Below are 19,261 nucleotides of genomic sequence, written 5' to 3'. Positions count from 1 at the left end.
TGAGGACCGAAATCCAGCCGTGCTATACTTGCTGGATTTCTCAACAGCCTACCTGTGAACTGTGCATCTTTCAAGTAGAGAATACAATACAACATATATAGCTTAAATGCAATATAACTAGACATTTTTCCCCTTATGATCTCAGAAGGCAAGTGTATTAGTCTGTTTTCATACTGCTCTAAAGAACTGCCAGGGACTGGGTACTTTATAAAGGAAAGAGGTTTAATTGACTCACAGTTCCATATGGCTTGGGAGGCCTCAGGAAACTTGCAATCATAGCAGAAGGTGAAGGGAAAGCAAGGCACCATCCTCACAAGATGGCTAGAAGGAGAGGTGCCAAGCAAAGTGGGGAGAGTCCCCTATAAAACTATTAGATCTCATTAGAACTCACTATAAAACAGCATGGGGGAACCACCTCCATAATTCAACTACCTCCACCTGGTCTCACCCTTGACACATGGGGGTTATGGGGATTACAATTCAAGAGGCGATTTGGGTGGGGACACAAAGCCTAATCATATCAACAAGTCTTTCACGGAATAACTTGGGAAGCATAGAGCTAAACTGCTTGCCAGAGGGTGGAGGTTACAGAGAGGAGATGGTATAGAGAGGCGAGAGTTTTTGCCATTCTTTTCTAATTAATGGGGCTGTTGCTGGTGTCGTCTTTGTGGAGAAATCTCACTCTATTGGATTTACCTATCAATTACTTTTTAAACATTTCTATCAGATATAATATCAAAATAATGCACAATAGTATTCATGGCTAGAAATGGAGAAGCCTTTTCCCTTCATTCAATCTTCCATTCTGGACAGTGCTGGGCTGATATTTTTTTCCTTTCTCATTGACGTCTCTGGGAAAGAAATGTCTGTGTGTTCTTTAGAAGTCTGCTTTCCGATACAATGACATCTGATATATTAATGCTCTTCTCTCTTGACACATTTCATAAAATGGTAGTTTGTGAGATAATACTCTCTTTTCCCTACCTTTTTTTCCTTTGAAATTAAATCAACTTCCACCCAAAGAAAAATAAATGTCCTGAGATGAGATTATCATAATTGTTTTGATAGGCAATTGGTGTAGGAGTTAAGAAGAAATTACTTAGGCGGATAGTGAGGATACAGAAGTCCTCAGTAAGGTTTTCCTTTAAATGAAAAGCAGCCCCAAATCATTTTCCTTTCTAACAAAGAGCAGCCTGTAAAATCGAACTGCAGACATAGATGTTGTGCCAATCATGTTCAAAATGGCGGCTCTATCTTTCCTTTTTATCAGCCACGTGTACGCACCTGTAATCCCAGCTACTCAGGAGGCTGAGGTAGGAGAATCGCTTGAACCCAGGAGGCGGAGGTTGCAGTGAGCCAAGATTGCACCATTGCACTCCAGCCTGGGAGACAGAGCAAGACTCTGTCGCAAAAAAAAAAAAAAAAAAAAAAAAAAAAAAAAAAATTAGGATGGGGTGGCCAGGCTTCTCCACATGTAAAATCTGATAAAAAAAACTCTGCCATCCGCTGACCTTTTCCCTTTCGGAAGCCACTCTCTCTCACTTCTCCTTTCTCTATTTTCTGCCTATTAAACCTCTGCTCGTAAACTTCTCATATGTGTCTGTGTCCTAAGTTTTCTTGGTGCGAGACAACAAACCCCACGTATTTACCCCAGACAATGTAGCCACTTCACAATGATAGTAAACGTCAGACAGATCTCTGTGAACTACTGTGAAGAAAGTGGGAAAATATCTTTCTTGCATAGATTGATATATTATCTATAAGACAGGAAAGATTAACTGAAAAAAAGATGTGCAATAGCAAGCATTATAGCACTTAAGACATATGCATTCACTAAAGGGCCAAGTTCATAAACTATTATTTATAAAGCAACTCTTGATAGAATATTCTTTTTGGTAATCTTAATTTCCGATATCTATATGAGATGAGTCAAAAATTCATTTTCTACATTTACCCTTTACTTTATCCCTCACCCTTATCCTATTCTCCCGTGTATCTGGTGAAGGGTTGGGGTTAACCCTGACAGCTCAATTTTATAACCTCTGATACCAGTTGTCTTTCAGCTGAGTCAGCCAATGAGAAGTATTGATGAGCATTTGGAGGGCATGAGAAAGGGGGAGGCCACAATGTTTCTCCACCTTTCTCTCTGCCTCAGCTGGCAAATTTGGCAGCGCCATGTCTTTTCATGGCTCCAGCTTCCATCAGTCATGCTTACAGCTACTGGTGGGATAACATCAGCCCCTAGATTCCAGTTTCCCACCTTTGTCTTTGCTTTGTCTCTCAGTCTAGAGGTGATGGCAGCTTTCTACTGTTGCTCAGCTCTGGGTTGGTTCACCATCCCCCATTGCCTCCCAGATTCCCCACTGCCTAGGTAAGCAATTTCTTTCACTACATTCCTTCTGTTCAAAACACAGAGGTTTCCTTTTTAATGATTGAACCCCAACTAATAAACTTCATTCCGTTTTATGTATTTTTAAGAGAATTTTTGAATTTCATTTTAAAAAACTGGGAAAGATTATTTCTTATTTAGAATAAAATTAGATCATATAAATGTCATGAAATAGAGGAGGCCATACACCATTATTTTCAAAGTTTTTCCTACTTCAATTTGTGGGAGGAAACCATCTAGGCATCAGTCAATTAATTCTGCAAATAGTTACTCAATCCCTAGGGTGGGGTAAGGAATATACTAATCATTAGTTTCTGAAAGTTGACTCGGAGCCCTTGAATAATAAGTAAAACTAAACAAACTCTTTAAAGTTGTAAAAGTGATAACACTATTAAAGGGAAGACACTGATTCAACAAACCTCAATAATAATATTTTCCATATCCCATTGATACACTTCTGTCCCAACCAGTTTCTATATCTTCTTTAGGTCTGTAATTGCTAGATGAACACACTGTGTGCTTTCCTATGGGTCTCACTAACGTGGTATTTTCTTTTTCTTTTTTCTTTCACTTTGGATTTAGTTTCCTCATGATTTGGTGTCATTAGAAAGTTAGGACTTTTTGAAACAGCAGAACCTAAGCTCACAAACCACAACGTGAAAAATTAATTCCAATATCTATCATCCATTTGCATAACAAAGGTAAAAGTGCATCAACGTAATCCCGTGTTTTTTATAGGCAGGTTAGTCATCTGGCATTTTAGTGCATTAGAATTTATTACTTCAGCATTAAAAGCATTTTAAAAGTATTTAACATCCACTGCAGACACTGTTGGTGCCCTGCCCACATTACCTCACCTGTACCATTTCAGTGGACATCAAACTACCAGAACCTGCCTTTCTTTGCTTGTGAGTTTTTTCTGACACTGGAATCTGTTTTTCCCCCTCTTTTGCCAGACTAGAAAGAACAAGGAATCCATGAACCTCAGGAGCAGTCCTCAACAAAAGAAAACTTCTTTCCTCAGGTGTTATGGATCTGAATAATGTAGCAAGAGTCCTCAGTGGGATAAGAACTAGGCCAATGCACCTTTTACTGTCCACCATCACTAGCTCATATCACTCCTCACTGCCTTCTCAGTGTTCCCTTCATGGCCGAAACAAATTTTTCGTGCTCAGAGCTTTGTCTTATGGGCTGCTTCTAGAGGACCCCAAAGAGAGAAAAAACAAATTATTTCTCTACTCTTTGGGGAAATGTCAGCCAACCCCAACACGGTGACTCACCTTCATGCATATTTTCTAGGGGAGAACCAAGTAAATAAATGCTGCTTCTGATAAAGCTACAGTGATTAATGAAGAAGTCAACAATTGCAACAACACTTCACCTTTCTGTGCTCTGTTCCCTCACATTTTATCATGTCTACCTTCTCTAATCAGGGCATCTTTGGACACAGTAACAGAAAAAAATCCCAATGGTCAAAATTAAGATGATACTGACCAGAAATTCAGGCCATGGAGAGCCCACCATTGTAATTATAATCAATTGTGTTCACTTACTGATCAGCTTTGCTTCTGCATTTATTAGTTTTCCATTTAAGATGCCAGTGAGTTATTAAGAGATTATCTCCTTTCTCAACCATTGCTATGATGCTATTTTCGTTTCTCTGACTATAGAGAACTAAAAATTACATGCAAATGAGTGCCAATTTAGGTTACTTTTTAGAATTTCAAGCAGTGAACTGTGATAAAAGTGTATATATATTCTTTCTGAATCACGGCATCAAGTTGCTGTTTTGGAGTGGTAAATCTTTTGTTATCTTTCCAAATACTGTTTTGCAGCTGATTTTAATAGACTTTACATAAAATATACTAGCTTCCAAAAATAGAGCTGTGTGTATGTCAGAACTGTACTTCTATTGTTAGCCTCCAAGCTTTTCCATTACTTAACATCTCCACCTCACAGGCCATTGCAGAGTACAATAGAGAGTAGTTGTTTCCTGTGGATAGTTGCTTTTCATTTTGTGAACAGATTACAAGGTAGGTTTAGGCAAATGAGAGGAAACAAAATGGTAAGTTACTGAGATAAATAACTTATAATCTATTTCCACTGCTTAAGCAAAACATAAGCAAGGTTTGAACCAAGAAACTGTTAACTTGGATGAAAAGAAATTTATAAACATGGCAAATTGCTGAATTTCTAATTTGCTTTTTGTTGTCTAAGGTCCTCATTGATCAAAGACAGAAACCACACTCTTTCTACAAATGAGTCCTAAGAACTGTGAAGACAGATGCCATCACACTGTGAACAAGGGTAAAGGCAAAAAGGACACCATCATAACAGAAAAACAAGGCAACCCGGGAACTTTAAAGGCATTTAGGCACTCTGCTGTCCTTTATTGGTGTTTTTAATGCTCAGTAATATGAAGGAAGCAGAAGCACAGACCAGAGGGGAAAATAAGAAAATAGCTTGATTATGTTAACACGGTGAAGAGACAAAGATTCCACTGTCACCAAGAATGTCATATTGCTAAACTTCAATTTAGGGGGTTACTTAAAGGCATGGCCTTATGGAAATTTATTGATATGTTATGGTTCATCGGAACTTGTCAGTTGGCCCCAAGCTGCGATAATCAACTTTTCAATGCCGGACTCATTTACTCCTCGAAGAATCCTGAAATAGCCATTCTCTCCCCATGACTTTCCCCAGGAATTGGCAGCAATCTGCAGAAAAACAAACAAAAAAGTTGAGAAACATACTTTGGCATTTAAAAAAAAAGCCATGGAGAACTCATTTGTAACTTTAAATGCCTTTGATTTATCATAGACCATAATTATAAAGAACTTACCTATTTTTAAATAATGGCTGTATTATGTATCAGTTACACTAATATGCAGGCATGTTGGCAATAGCCGGAATTGATATGACTCTTCCGAGTTTCCCAGAGTACTAACGTAACATAGGCATGAGCGTTTGAAATGCCACATCAAAAGATGCCATGTAAGCTGCAGTTATAGAGTGTCTACTGTGTGAACAACAGTCTGTGCTAGGTGCTGGAAGACCAAAGATAAATAATACATTATCTTATGTTCAGGAAGTTTATAATCTAATGAAGAATGACTAACATAAGGCAAGTGCTAAGGTGAAAATAGGTACAGAGTATTTTTGAGGTCAGAGAAAGGGCATCTCATTTACTTGGATGGTTCAGGAAAGACATTGTTGAAGAAGTGTCACATGAGATGCACATTAAAGCCTGATAATCATTCACCAATGTAAAAGGAGGAAGGGAGATTGACGTAAAGGAAAACAGTAAAAGCATAAACACCAAAGCATGAAATAGCAAAGTAGTGAAATGAAGCAATAAAATTGTTACAGTTAGATCACGAGACAGAAGCAGAGTGGTAGGTTATGAGGCTGGAAGGGGAGGAAAGAGCATGCATAACGAGAAAATAATGGGAAAAATGATGACATGCCATTGAGTTGATTCCAGCAGGAAAGAAAGGTGGACAAATTCGTACTGTGATTACATTATCCTATATGATATCAAGTGGATAGATTCAAGAGGGTAGAGACAAGAGGCAGTGGCTAGCTAGTAGACTCTTGTAATAATTCAATTGGATAAGAGACAGTAAAGTGAGAAATCTTCGGAAAGTAAAATCAACAGGAATTAGTTTTTTTTTTTCTAATTTCTGTTTCTCAAATGCGAAAATGGTTGGATGGTTGGATTAAGTCCAAAATGACTCCTGGGTTAAAAGCTTGAATGAATAAGTGTGTGATGGAGCAAAAGTATCAATGGAGTACATGGAGAATATCATGAAGGCCAAAGGACACACAGAAGGGAGTTAGTTCCACAACCAAATGCAGCAGAAAAGCCCAGTAAATTAGCGGCTTCACCTCAACAGCGCTCACACTCGCCTCCCATTTACCCTACCCTGGGACTGAGAAAATATTCTCAAGGCATAAGGTATCGAATTGAGCTTTCACTGTTTTCTACAATATAAGAGAGGGGCAGATTGACTCCGCATCAGAAATTGTCATGACATCAACTTTAAGAAATAGCCAATTTTTATCAGCATTTCTTTTTAAGATTTGGCTCTTTGCCTCCTTAATCAACCCTGACACTTTAAAGGAGCACTCTCAAAACTATGTTTAAAATTGTAAATTCAATTTATCATTTCAAAGATGAAATGGACTTTGAATAGCTGAGAAGGAAATAGCGTCAATGTGCGTGAGAGTTCTAGCACCATGAAATACACTAAATGCCAATTTTCATATTTTTTTAGCCAGTTCATATATCTATATCTATATATCAAATAAAATTAGTCACAAGCTAACAAATGGCTAGGAATAGTAATATTTGTAAATTCTTGCAAATATGATATATAACACTACTCCTATTCTCATTTGGATGTCTGAAGATTATTACTATCCAAAATTTCATAATTACATTCTTGGTAAATATGGGAAAGTTATACAAAGATTGTATAAGCAAATGTGAATTTATGTGCTAATGAGAACTAATCATAGGTTTGCAAGAAAGGCCACATAATTATAAAGGGTAAAACACTGTAAAAATTAGTGTTAATAAAATACACCTCAGGACATATATTTTGTTTATTATTCTTATTCTTCCTACTCTCATTTCTTCTATTTCAGCATTTATTTTGTTTGTTTCTTTCAAATGCCTACATTTGTTTGCATTTAATTATAAAGGAAATGATGGCAATAAGGGGGAGAAAATTTCTAAAGATTTAACTTTTCATCTTTTGTATTGAGATATATTATACAGTCAGATATGTAAAGTGTTATTAATCTTAAGTATACAACTTAGTAAATTTATACATGGTTTATGAAGTTTATGTTCGTGTAATCTCCACTTAGATTAAGCTATTAACCACTTATAGCACCCCAGAAGGCCCACCATGTTGCCTTCCTGTCAACATCCATCCACCCTCCCCTCCCCACCAGGTTTTCCTATAATTGATCTTTACAACAATGGAATAATGCAAAATATATTGAGGTTGACTTTTTTTTAGCTCAAAATAATGTTTCTGGGATTCATCTATGTTTGGCATATATAAGCAATTAATTCATCTTATTACTGTTTATTTTCATTGTGTGACTATACCACAGTTTATCCATTCTCCTGGTGATAAACATGATGAACATAAGTAGCTGCTCCATTTACACATGCATCAGTAGTGTTAAGATTCTATTTACTCCAAATCCTCATCTATGCTGGATATTATCAATCGTTTTAATTTTAGCTAGTCTAGTGTATATGAAGTGATATTTCATTGTGGTCTTAATTTGCATTTCCTTGATAATTGGTAACATTGACCACCTTTTCACATGGCTGTTCAGGCCATTTGGATTTCCCCTTTTCCTGAAGTTTCTGTTTAAGAGTTTTATTTTATCAAGTTATCTTGGTCTTCCTATATATTTGTAAGAATGTCTATGTATTGTATATGTGAGGACTTGTCAGATATCTTTCCAGATAGATCGATAGATACATTTTTCGCATTCTGTGGCTTACTTTTTCTTATAATACTGTCTTTTAAATAGTTGTTCTTATTTTAATGTAGTCTGATAATTTATTCTTAAAAAGTTTATTTTGTGCCCGATTTAAGAAAGCATTTTCTAATAGATACCAGAAACATATTTGCCTGTTTTCTTTGAGAAACTTTATTATTTTGCAATTACATTTAGGTCTCTGCTCCATCTCAAATTGTTTTTGTCTGTATTTAGTGAGGAAGGGATCTAGGTTTGTTTGTTTTTTCGTATGTATATAAAGTTTCTGTGACCTATGCATTGGCAAACCATGGCTCATGGACCAAATATGGCTCACGAAGCCCCTTAAAAGAGGATTTAGAAGTCAGAAATTTTGTTTTTCCTAATGGTCTTGAAGATGTAAGGTACTCTGTTGGGAGAGGATCTATAAAACTCTGTGTGAGGGAGCCACATGGAAGGAAATTCAGGCATCCTCTAAGATCTGAGAATATCCTCAGTCAGCAAGGAAATGGGGACTTGGACCAACAGCCAAAAAAACACGTCTACCAACAACGACGTGAGCTTAGAAGAGGGCCGTAAGCTCCAGAAAGGAGCACAACTCAGACAACACTTTGATGGCATCCTTGTGAGATCACGAGCGGAGGATCCAGCTGGCTATGCTGGATTTCTGACCCACAGAAACACTGCGATAATAAATGTATGTTGTTTCAATCTGCTAAATCTGTGATAGTTTGTTACACAACAATAGAACAGAAAGTGCTGAATTTTATTAATGCATTTTCTGCACCAATTAAGATATTCAAGCTGGGTTCGATGGCTCATGTCTGTAATTCCAGCATTTTGGGAGGCAGAGGTGGGCAGATCACCTGAAGTCAGGAGTTTGAAGCCAGCCTGGGCAACATGGCGAAACCCATCTCTACCAAAAATACAAATATTAGCCAGGTGTGGTGGCGGGTGTCTGTATTCCCAGCTACTCTGGAGGCTGAGGTAAGGAGAATTGCTTGAACCTGGGAGGTAGGAGGATGCAGTTAGCCAAGATCACACCACTGCATTCCAGCCTGGGTGACAGAGTGAGACTCCGTCTAAAAAAAAAAAAAAATTCATGTGTTTTTTTCTCCTTGACTCTCATAATTTGATAAACTATATTGATTGATTTTAGTACTTGAAACCAACCTTGCATTCCTAATGTAAGTTTCACCTATGGAGTGTTATCCCTTTATATATTTCTTAATTGTAATATTTTGTTTGGAATTTTATGCTCATGAGAGATATTGGCCTATAATTTTTCTTTTTTGTATTGTCTTACCAAGTTTTGGTATCGGTGTTACTGCTTCATAAAATGAGTTTGAAACTAACTGTTCCTTAATTCCTGTTCCCTGAAAGGATTTATTGTAAAATTCGTTTCATTTATTCCTTAAATGTTTGGAAAAATTCACCAGTGAAGTCTTTTGAGCCTGAGTTCCTCAGTGAAAGTAATTTAAATAGACTCAAAGTTTTTTTCAAATTGTTCCATAATTGTTTAAGCTATTTTCATCCTGTGTAGGTTTTTGATAAATTTTGTTTTCTGATAAATTTATCCATTTCATCTGTATTTTCAATTATATTGGCCTAACTTTTTAATAATATCCATTTATTACCAACTTAATATCTATTGAATCTGCAGCAATGTTCTCTTTTTTCATTTCTATGGTAATTTGTCTCTCCTTGTTTCTTTTTCAGTCTTCCTAGACATTTAATCTTTTTTTTGCAAAGCATCAACTCTTTGCTTTTTTGATTTTCATCTATTATAATACGTCTGTTTTCTTTTACTTTATTTTTGTTCTTCTGTTTATTATTTCTTTCATTTTATCTTCGGTTTAAATTTTTCAGCTTATTGAACTATTCTTTTCAATCTTTTAAAAAATATGTGCATCAATTTTAACCTTTCTTCTTTTTCAATGCATGCATTTTCTATTACATTCAGTACTGCTTTAGCTAAGTAACAAAAGTTTCATTATGGTATATTCTGTATAATTTCAACTTTTTAAATTTATTGAGCATGCCCTATGGACCAGCATGTGGTCAATATTGGCAAATATTTCATGTGCATTTAAAGAGAATGTATGTTCATCAATATTTATGTGTAATATCCTATGAATTTCAATGACATAAAGCTGGCTAATAGTTTTTTTCAATCTTTCATACCTTTACTTATTTTTAGCTGCTATTTCTATGAGATACTGAGATATGTTTAAACATTTGCCTACTTTTTTTCTGTAACTTTTGGTGTATGTTTTTTTGCAACAGTGTTATTTCAGCTTTTGCTTGTCTAAACATGTCTTAATTTTGTATTTATTTTGGAGAAAAATGTCACCATGTATAAAATTCCATGTTGGCACGTTATCTTCATCGTCATTATCAATATTATTATTTTATCCAGCACTTTAACAATGTCATTTTGTAGTCTTCTACTTTCCTTTTTTATTGTTGTTGTTGAAATGCCAGCTGCCAGTCAGTGCTGCTTTTTTTGAGAATAATGTGTCATTTTAAATAGTGACTATTTTTAAATTTCTGTTTATTTTTTATCTTCAGCTGTTTGATCATGAAATGTTTGAGTGTGATTTTCTTCCAATGTTTGCATTCATGAATTCAGGAACTCATTTTTTATTATGATTTAAGTTACGGGATACATGTGCAGAACATGCAGGTTTATTACATAGGTATACACGTGCCACGGTGGTTTGCTGCACCCATCAACTCATCATCTACATTAGATATTTCTCCTATGCTATCCCTCCCCTAGCCCCCCACCCCTGAACAGGCCCCAGTGTGTGATGTTCCCCTCCCTGTGTCCATGTGTTCTCATTGTTCAACTCTCACTTATGAGTGAGAACATGTAGTGTCTGGTTTTCTGTTCCTGTGTTAGTTTGCTGAGAATGATGGTTTCCAGCTTCATCCATGTCCCTGCAAAATATATAAACTCATCCTTTTTTATTGATGCATAGTATTCTATGGTGTATATGTGCCACATTTTCTTTAACCAGTCTATCATTGATGGAGATATGGGTTGGTTCCAAGTTTTTGCTATTGTGAACAGTGCTGCAATAAACATGTATGTGCATGTGTCTTTATAATGGAATGATTTATAATCCTTTGGGTATATACCCAGTAATGAGATTGCTGGGTCAAATGGTATTTCTGGTTCTAGATTCTTGAGGAATTGCCACACTCTTCCACAATGGCTGAACTAATTATAGATTGAAATTCTCCATCTTTTCATATGGATTTTTCTTAATTTTTTAAAATAATGGTTATTTTAAAGCCTACATCTAAAGTATCATCTATTGCTTCTATTGATAGTCTTTTTCCCTTGGTTGTTGGTCACATCTTTCTGCTTCACTTGTCTCATAATTTAACTTGAACAAATCATAGCATGCCTATTACAAACCCAGTCCTCACTGTATGCCCAAACCTACGAAATGCTCCTAGGCCAAAAATTTTTCTCCAGATTTAGCACTCTCATTTTTTTAAAAAAACAATTTTGGAAAAATTCTGATATTTTCTACTTATTTAGTAGAATTTATGGCTTGCTGCTATGTATTACATTTTACTCAGTAGTGAAAGACTTTCAATATTTTTATTATAAAAATAGGTTTATGTCATAGGACTATTTTTAAATACTTTGAAACATCCATATATAATTGTGAAGAAATAAAACTTTCCTAGATTTCTCAGTGCTCTTGAATAAAGTATTTGCTTTCCTGACCCACGAAACATTGTATATAATATAAAGATAGGGAATGTTTTCTTTCATGTCTCCCAAAAATATTCTATGCTTAGCACACCTTGAGAATTAGATATGTAGCCATTCATCTAGTTTAATGATCTGATCTGAAGAGATAACAAAACTTCTCTTATCTCCTCTAGAGGCTCAAAGAGAGCAGAGACAAGGTCCTAAATTAAGATTTAAGGTGTCAGAAGTATGGGGACATTATATCCTTTGGTATTTTCATCTCAAAAGAGATGCAGCCCATCATCTGGAGACTTTATTGCTGTCTATCTGGACCTTGGAAAGATACGTTTCTATTCCTAAAGTTTATGGTGGGAGCACAGGATCCTCTTCAACTCATCATAATGGAATGAAAGATTTTTCCTTCCTTTTGGGAAAGGAGGAATCTGCTTGTCTCTCTCCTGTAAACAAATGGAGAAAATCTATTGTTCTTTGTCCATCATTTATGAGATATAAACTGCTACCTGTGTAGACAAATTTGATTGGTTCTTATCACATCACTGTAAGACTAGGGTGTGGGAGATGCATGCTGCTATGTTACTCTGGTTGTCGACCTAGTTATGAGTATCTGTTAAGAACTCCTTACTTCTGACCCTGGTGTTATATCTCTAGTTACGTCTATATCTATACCGATATCTATATCATCTAGATCTGTGGGATAATATCTCAGACCTTTCACAATTCTTTACAAAATAGTACAACAGTAGTTAAAGATTTCATATTTTAATTAAACCACTAGTATGTTTTATAAAAAATAAAATTATTTTAATTACTTGATTAGTTTTTCCTGAATGCATAGACTAAAATTATTCATTTGTTCATTCAATGAGTATTGTTTATATTCCCACTATGTACCAGTCAAAATACTTTACCCTTGAGATACATTGGCAAATAAGTCAAATATGATTCTGACTCATGAGGAGAACACAGTTCAGTAGAGAAAAAAGCCTCAATGTGCAAAATATTATAAATTTTAGTGTGATTCTTGTATTTCTACTGCTTACGTTCAACAATTTATCAAACAAATCATAGGAGAAAGAAATCTTACCCCTAGCCCCATGAAATAAAATTTTCTTTGAAGATGTTTGATAAGTAGTAAGTTCAGAATTGATAGTGAGTACAACAATGTAGTTAAAAGGGATGGTGTGCATGAATGTGTTAAATATATGAAAATGAGTGAGTACATAATCATACTCAGCGTATGTGGGTGTGTGTGTGTGTGTGTGTACACATGTACACTACCTAGAGGTAGGGATCTAGGGTGGGAATGATCAGGTTAAGGATGAAAGGATCACAAAACGTTTTCCTCTGCACATTCGTTCATATTCACTCAGCAAATGGCCATCAAGTGCTATATGCTAAGAACTGTTGTGAGTTAAATACATTAATCAAATAACTTGTTTTTTTCTCTAAATATTACATTGTTATGGGATTAAATAACTGTTCAAATTTATTTAATAAAAATCCTATGCAGAAACTTAATAGTAGGTATTCAAGTAACATATCCAGGTTTATAACTTATTTATTTTAACTATTGAACATTAATGTTGATTGTTGGCTACTAATTATTTTATTTTAATGAGAAAAATTATATTTTTAAAAGCTCAGTTTAAATATAAAGAAGAACCCTTCTACTTAAAAGTATCATACCTCCATATGTCAATAACACAAATATAAGGTACAAACACATAATTGGGTGATTGAATTCTGTGAGTGCCTTATGAAGAAATATACCAAGAGTCATTCTGATGAATACAAGTTCTAGCACCTAGTGTTTTGTAAGTCAAAATATGCCCTCTACTGTGTACACTTAAATTTAAATTCCATGGTAAGTATTACCACATAGAATTTATTCTATCTGTATAAAAATGTATATAATGTTAGGACTTCAAACAATTGACCAGCTTGTTGTAATAAACCGAATATTTGAGGTAATATGTTCCAATCTTCTTCAAATTGTTTCTTGCCTGAAACTTTCTGTTATTTTGAGAACAGATATTGGTCCTTTCTGAGTAAAGGCACATGTGTATGTTACATTCGGCAAAAAGAAAAAAAAGTCTTAACCTATAGGAGATATATATATATATATATATAATACTAACATAACAAAAGCATCAAGTTCATTGCCATATAAATATATACGAGGGAAGTTTAATCAATACTTTAATATAGAAGATAATAGAACAAAAAGTTACTCTCTTGATTCTCAACTTGGGGAAAAATAAACACTGATTTTTCTTTTACAATTTGAAATACTGGGAGTTGAGGAAAACTATAAATACAATATAAATGTTTATAATGAGTTTTGTGCTGGTGAAAACACTGATGTTATCAACAATATTACACAACTGAGGATGTGACTAAATAATACAAAGCAGGGAGCAGAGGAACAGAAGATTCGAACATATTCACTTCACCACAGGAATTAAACTGGAAAGAGTTACATACCCAAAATTTTTCTTTCTGCCCTTGTGCTCCTCTCAGTGTGCCCCATCTACAATTAATAACAATAATAAAGATTGGTATGGTTAAAATGTTTGGTTTGTTTCTTGAGAGAATGCAGCTTATTGTCATTCCTACATCTTTTGTGTTTTTCTCTCTGTCCCATCCTGTTTCACAATGGAAGTATCACCATTGCCCTACAGAGATGTGCTCGTATCGTTTTCTTCTTTACCATAACATTATTTATGTGCACAGAACAGACTCATTTATATATAAATGGCTTGAAATCAAACTCATTGACCATAGGAGAGAAAGACAAAGGCAACTGGGGTACAAAGTTTTTAAAAGCACTTAAAAAATACTTATCCTCAAAGACTTCGAATTAACCCAAATGCCCATCAATGATAGACTCGATAAAGAAAATGTGGCACATATATACTGTGGAATACTATGCAGCCATAAAAAAGGATGAGTTCATGTCCTTTATAGGGACATGGATGAAGCTGGAAACCATCATTCTCAGCAAACTAACACAGGAACAGAAAACCAAACATGGCATGTTCTCACTCACAAGTGAGAGTTGAACAATGAGAACACATGGACACAGGGAAGGGACCATCACACACTGGGGCCTGTTCGGGGGTCGGGGGCTAGGGAGGGACAGCATTAGGAGAAATACCTAAGGTAGATGACTGGTTGATGGGTGCAGCAAAGCACCATGGCACATGTATACCCATGTAACAAACTTGCCCGTTCTGCACATGTACCCCACTACTTAAAGTATAATAATAAAAAAAGAAAAAGAAAAATTAAATTAAAAAAAGGAAGTACAACCATATTACAGAAGAAATTAAAAGTCATAAATTGATTAAAATACTTATCCTCTTTATATCTAGCCCCTTGAAATGCTACCAAACAAATCTACCACTCTACCTTAAATGGCATAAACAAAACATTTCCATGACTACAGTTATAAACCATAATGAAAACACAGATAATTTTGTAGTTTATGTAAAAATATTTATATATACATATTATTTTCTAAAGTGGCTTAGTGCCTAATGTAGAATTTTTGTAAACACAGATAATTTTGTATTTTATGTAAAAATATTTATATATACATATTATTTTATACAGTGGCTTAGTGCCTAATGTAGAATTTTTGTAAACACATGTATGTATGGTTACAGAAGCTTATATTCTCACGACCGGTCCGTTCTGAAGGTAGCACATGACAGCTCATAAAAAACCTAAACCTACACGATTTCATTTTTCCTCATGGTTAAATCCAGTGAGGTAGGTATTATTAACCTGTTTCATGTACTGAGATAATGGAGATTTGCCCAATATCATACACTGGGAAATGTTGAGCCAAGACTCCAAGTCTCACATTCTTCTTAATACGTCATATTGCTTTTCTTTTACAGACATATAGGCCCCACTTGTAGTAGGTACTTACTTTCATGTAATTTGGTGAATTATGAGAATACAATTAATTCTGCCCACGTATTACTGCATTAACCTAACCCTAATATTTAAACTTCCAACAGCAGAGCTCCTTTAAGCTAAATTATGGTCTGCCATTACAGAGCAAACATTCTCTGTAGAAGAGATGCAAGTTTCCAACATGGTGAGTTTGCAGAAAGCTATTTTCAATAGGGCACAGAATAGAATGATGGCACCACAGCATGGAGGTATTGCCTAAAGATGATAAGTTTATGGTAGGGCTCTTGGGACACACGCACACACACACACACACACACACACACACACACACAAAATATAATGTATTTGGATCCTTTGGCATGAGAGTGAGGGAAGAAAAAGTGATTTGGGGTGTGAGAAAACACTAAAGAATAATCTTGCTTTCTCCTGTACCTGATAGAGACTAGGTTTCCTTCCCACTTTGTAAGATCTTTCAGACTTCTTGAGCTTGGTGCATTGAGGATGGTGTATGGGAAGGCTACTCATTTTATTCACTTACGGGAAAGAGTTCCTGTCTTCTTGAGGGCATTTTTTCCTAATATATGTATGTTCCTAAATTGTGGTACCATTCCTTTACTTGCTATTATACCAACAGGTTGAAAATTCTAGAAATACGCATATATTTTCACAAATGTTCTCTTATAAGTCAGTGACTTCTCTGAGGATATGAGGACCTTCATTATATTCATATTTGCTCTAAATATAACTATGTGTACTCTATTTCCCTTTACATATACCTCTTCATTTGAAGATTATTTACAAACATTTGTTTAGACAGACCAGAACCTTACTTTACTGAGGTTATTTCTTATTTGTTTATTTATTTATTTATTTTTGAGACTGAGTCACACTCTGTTGCCTCAGGCTGGAGTGCAGTGGTGCCGTATCGGCTCATAGCAACCTCCGCCTCCCAGGTTCAAGCGATTCTCCTGCCTCAGCTTCCCGAGTAGCTAGGATTATAGGCACGTGCCACTGCACCCAGCTGATTTGGGTATTTTTAGTAGAGACGGAGTTTCACGATGTTGGCTAGGCTGGTCTTGAACTCCTGACCTCAAGTGATCCTCCCGCCTCGGCCTCCCAAAGTGCTGGGATTATAGGTGTGAGCCACTGTGCCCGGCCTACAGAGGTTATTTCTATACCTTTGTGAGTACAGTGGGTTCACAAGCTTGAGAGATCTTAATACTGGCTATTTGTTTTTTGTTTTGTTTTGTTTTGTTTTGTTTTGTTTCTTCCTCAAGGAAATCCACTTAATACAGTTCTTTTGAATTGTTTCTACTTCATTAAATTAAATTGTTTCAGTTATCTGTTAAGACCCATTAATACCTTTTTCCCTCACAATTTAGTGATACCTGAGAATATGCTGGTTTTGAAAAATTCTGGGCAGCTCTTAGCCTATCTACCACGTTCCCTAAGGACGCACGAGTGCTGCCTGAGCCCTTCTGTCTCCCTACATTGAGACTGGGTTTCCATCTCTCACTCAATGCACATAATTATTTAAGCTCTTCCTTCAGGATTTATTTTATATGCCCACTTTTCATGAGTTCCAGAAACACTACTTTTTTATATATATGAGAAATCTTTATGGAAAGACCATAAAGTTCCTGAAGAGTAAGGTATTAAAACCCATGAGAGTGATTTAAAATCTTGTACTTCTAAGGTTATTAATATTTCCCTGCATGTGCCTTTTAAAAGGGATATTGTTCTTTTTAGATAACTGTTCTAAACACTAAACGTCTCTAAACCCTATTTTAAGTTATGCCTAGATAGTAAAATTATTGGAACAGAATAATTTGCATATGATTTTAAATGATATTTTTTTTCTTTTCTTTAGTTTTGGTAGATTTTGCCAATGAGGCCCATACACCCAGTGAAGTCAGATTAGATGTCATAAATAAGAGATGGTTGAAAATATAACTATTAAAGCAAAATTTATATTCCCATAAGTATCCCTTTTAAGGTAAGCACAAAATTTCTCTTGTATACTACACCTGTTAATTTCTACCTTTTTTCAACAAATTACTGGTTAGCCCAAAGAAGACATATCTTTCGCTTTCAAGAAACTGTCAGTCTAATGGGAGTGATATTGAGGAATGAAAAACAAGAATATAAATAAATAGAATTCCATAAGTGTCACTTTTAAAAAGAGCATGTTTTGAACATTTCTACAAGTTAACATATGAAAACATTAACTCTCTGCCAAAGGCAAAGATGACTTTGTTCAGAGTTGAGTAGAAATTTCTTCTCGACATGGGAGTGCAGAATTTACAGCAAACTCAGCAGGTGCAGTCATAGAGCCATGAAAACCTCATCTCTGCCTATTCTAGGAGCAGCACTTGGTCCAGTGTGACTGAAGAAAAGGGATGGGAGTGGTGGGGAATGAAGTTAGGCAGGTGTGGCTCAGGCCTCCTAGATGGTTACCAGACTTGGCATTTACAAAGTTGGTGATAAAGAGCCACTTGAATATGGAATGTGACATGATCCAGATTATCTTTTAGAAAGACAGCTCTGGTGTTAGCATAGGGTATAGTCTCCAGCGAGAGCAGGCTGGAAGCAAAAGATTAATGTTGCAGTTCAAGCAAGAAATAATGAAATTCTGAATAAGAATGTAAGACCCATAAAGTAATGTTGTTTGTTCTTTTAACAGTTGTATCCTCAACATCTAGGGCAATGACATTCACACAGTTGACCCTAAATAGGTATTTGTTGAGCCAGTGAATTGATGTACCTTGGCAGAGGGAATAAATGAGAAGGAACAAGTTTGAGAATAACTTAGAAGGTAAAAGTGATGGAATTTGTTGGCCGATTTATATGGAAAGAAAGGGATGAGAAAGAGTCAAGGTTAGCAACGGCATTTCAAAGTTGAATGAATAGGTACATCAAATGTGCACTACTTGAGGTGCACTTCGTATTATACAGAGATGTGTTTCTGATTATCTGGTTAGTTTATCATTGCCTAAGACAGTGGTTACAGAATTGCTTCACCTTCTTCTGGATTTTCTCTACTGATATGGCTCTACACATAAACCTTTAAATTAATGGCTTTTCTGTGTTTCTGACAAACAATAAGCCTAAGAATGCAGAAAAACTAATTTCCAAAAGAAATTCTGAAACAATCTCTCTACAGGAATTCTTCTGTGATGAGAATAATTATTTCCTAACTCACATGCTAAGAACACATTTGCTTAGGGATTGGATTCCTTAAAGCCAGTCTCACAACCATCTAAGAATCTGGAGTTAGAAGAAAAAGAAAAATAGTTTTATTTGATTATGATGGTAGGTATATTACACTGTAGCAGAATCACTCAGACAAAAATGTTGCAATATTTTGGAAGATTTGCTATTTCTGGGGTCTCTGTATGTACCCAATAGACTGATAACAGGGATTCAAATTCATGTTTTCTGGGCAGACAAACTGTATTAGTGAATATAGATCCAGACAGATTAAAAATGCAGTTTTAAAACAGTGGACATGTAAAGACATTTTATACAGGACACCCTACTTGAACAGGAAATTTTGGAGCAAAACAAGGAGCAAATATATCATATAACCTGATATGGAACTCTAAGCCTTCTTATTAAGGAAATGAAAATCAGATAGGCTAGCAGATAAAAAAAAAAACACTAGATGGGCTTCAAGTCAATAACAATCATATGACTACACTGGATATAGG

At 35.5% G+C, this 19,261-nt stretch overlaps 1 protein-coding gene across 1 annotated transcript in view; it reads right to left on the bottom strand.

The window, feature by feature from the left end:
- Positions 1-4,695: 4,695 nt before the first annotated feature.
- TINAG (tubulointerstitial nephritis antigen) overlaps positions 4,696-19,261 on the bottom strand; it is an 81,974-nt gene continuing 67,408 nt past the window's right edge. The window contains exons 10-11 of the mRNA XM_055263591.2: positions 14,112-14,157; positions 4,696-5,106 (exon numbers count right to left, since the gene is read on the bottom strand). Of these exons, the coding sequence (XP_055119566.1) occupies positions 4,972-5,106; positions 14,112-14,157 (181 nt within the window). The 3' untranslated portion in view covers positions 4,696-4,971. The remainder of the gene's footprint in view (positions 5,107-14,111; positions 14,158-19,261) is intronic.

This window comes from Symphalangus syndactylus, chromosome 23, assembly GCF_028878055.3.
Source record: "Symphalangus syndactylus isolate Jambi chromosome 23, NHGRI_mSymSyn1-v2.1_pri, whole genome shotgun sequence".
Taxonomy (NCBI): Eukaryota; Metazoa; Chordata; class Mammalia; order Primates; family Hylobatidae; genus Symphalangus; species Symphalangus syndactylus.
Note: the sequence above shows the minus strand (reverse complement) of the source record. Positions and strands in the feature narration are given on the sequence as shown.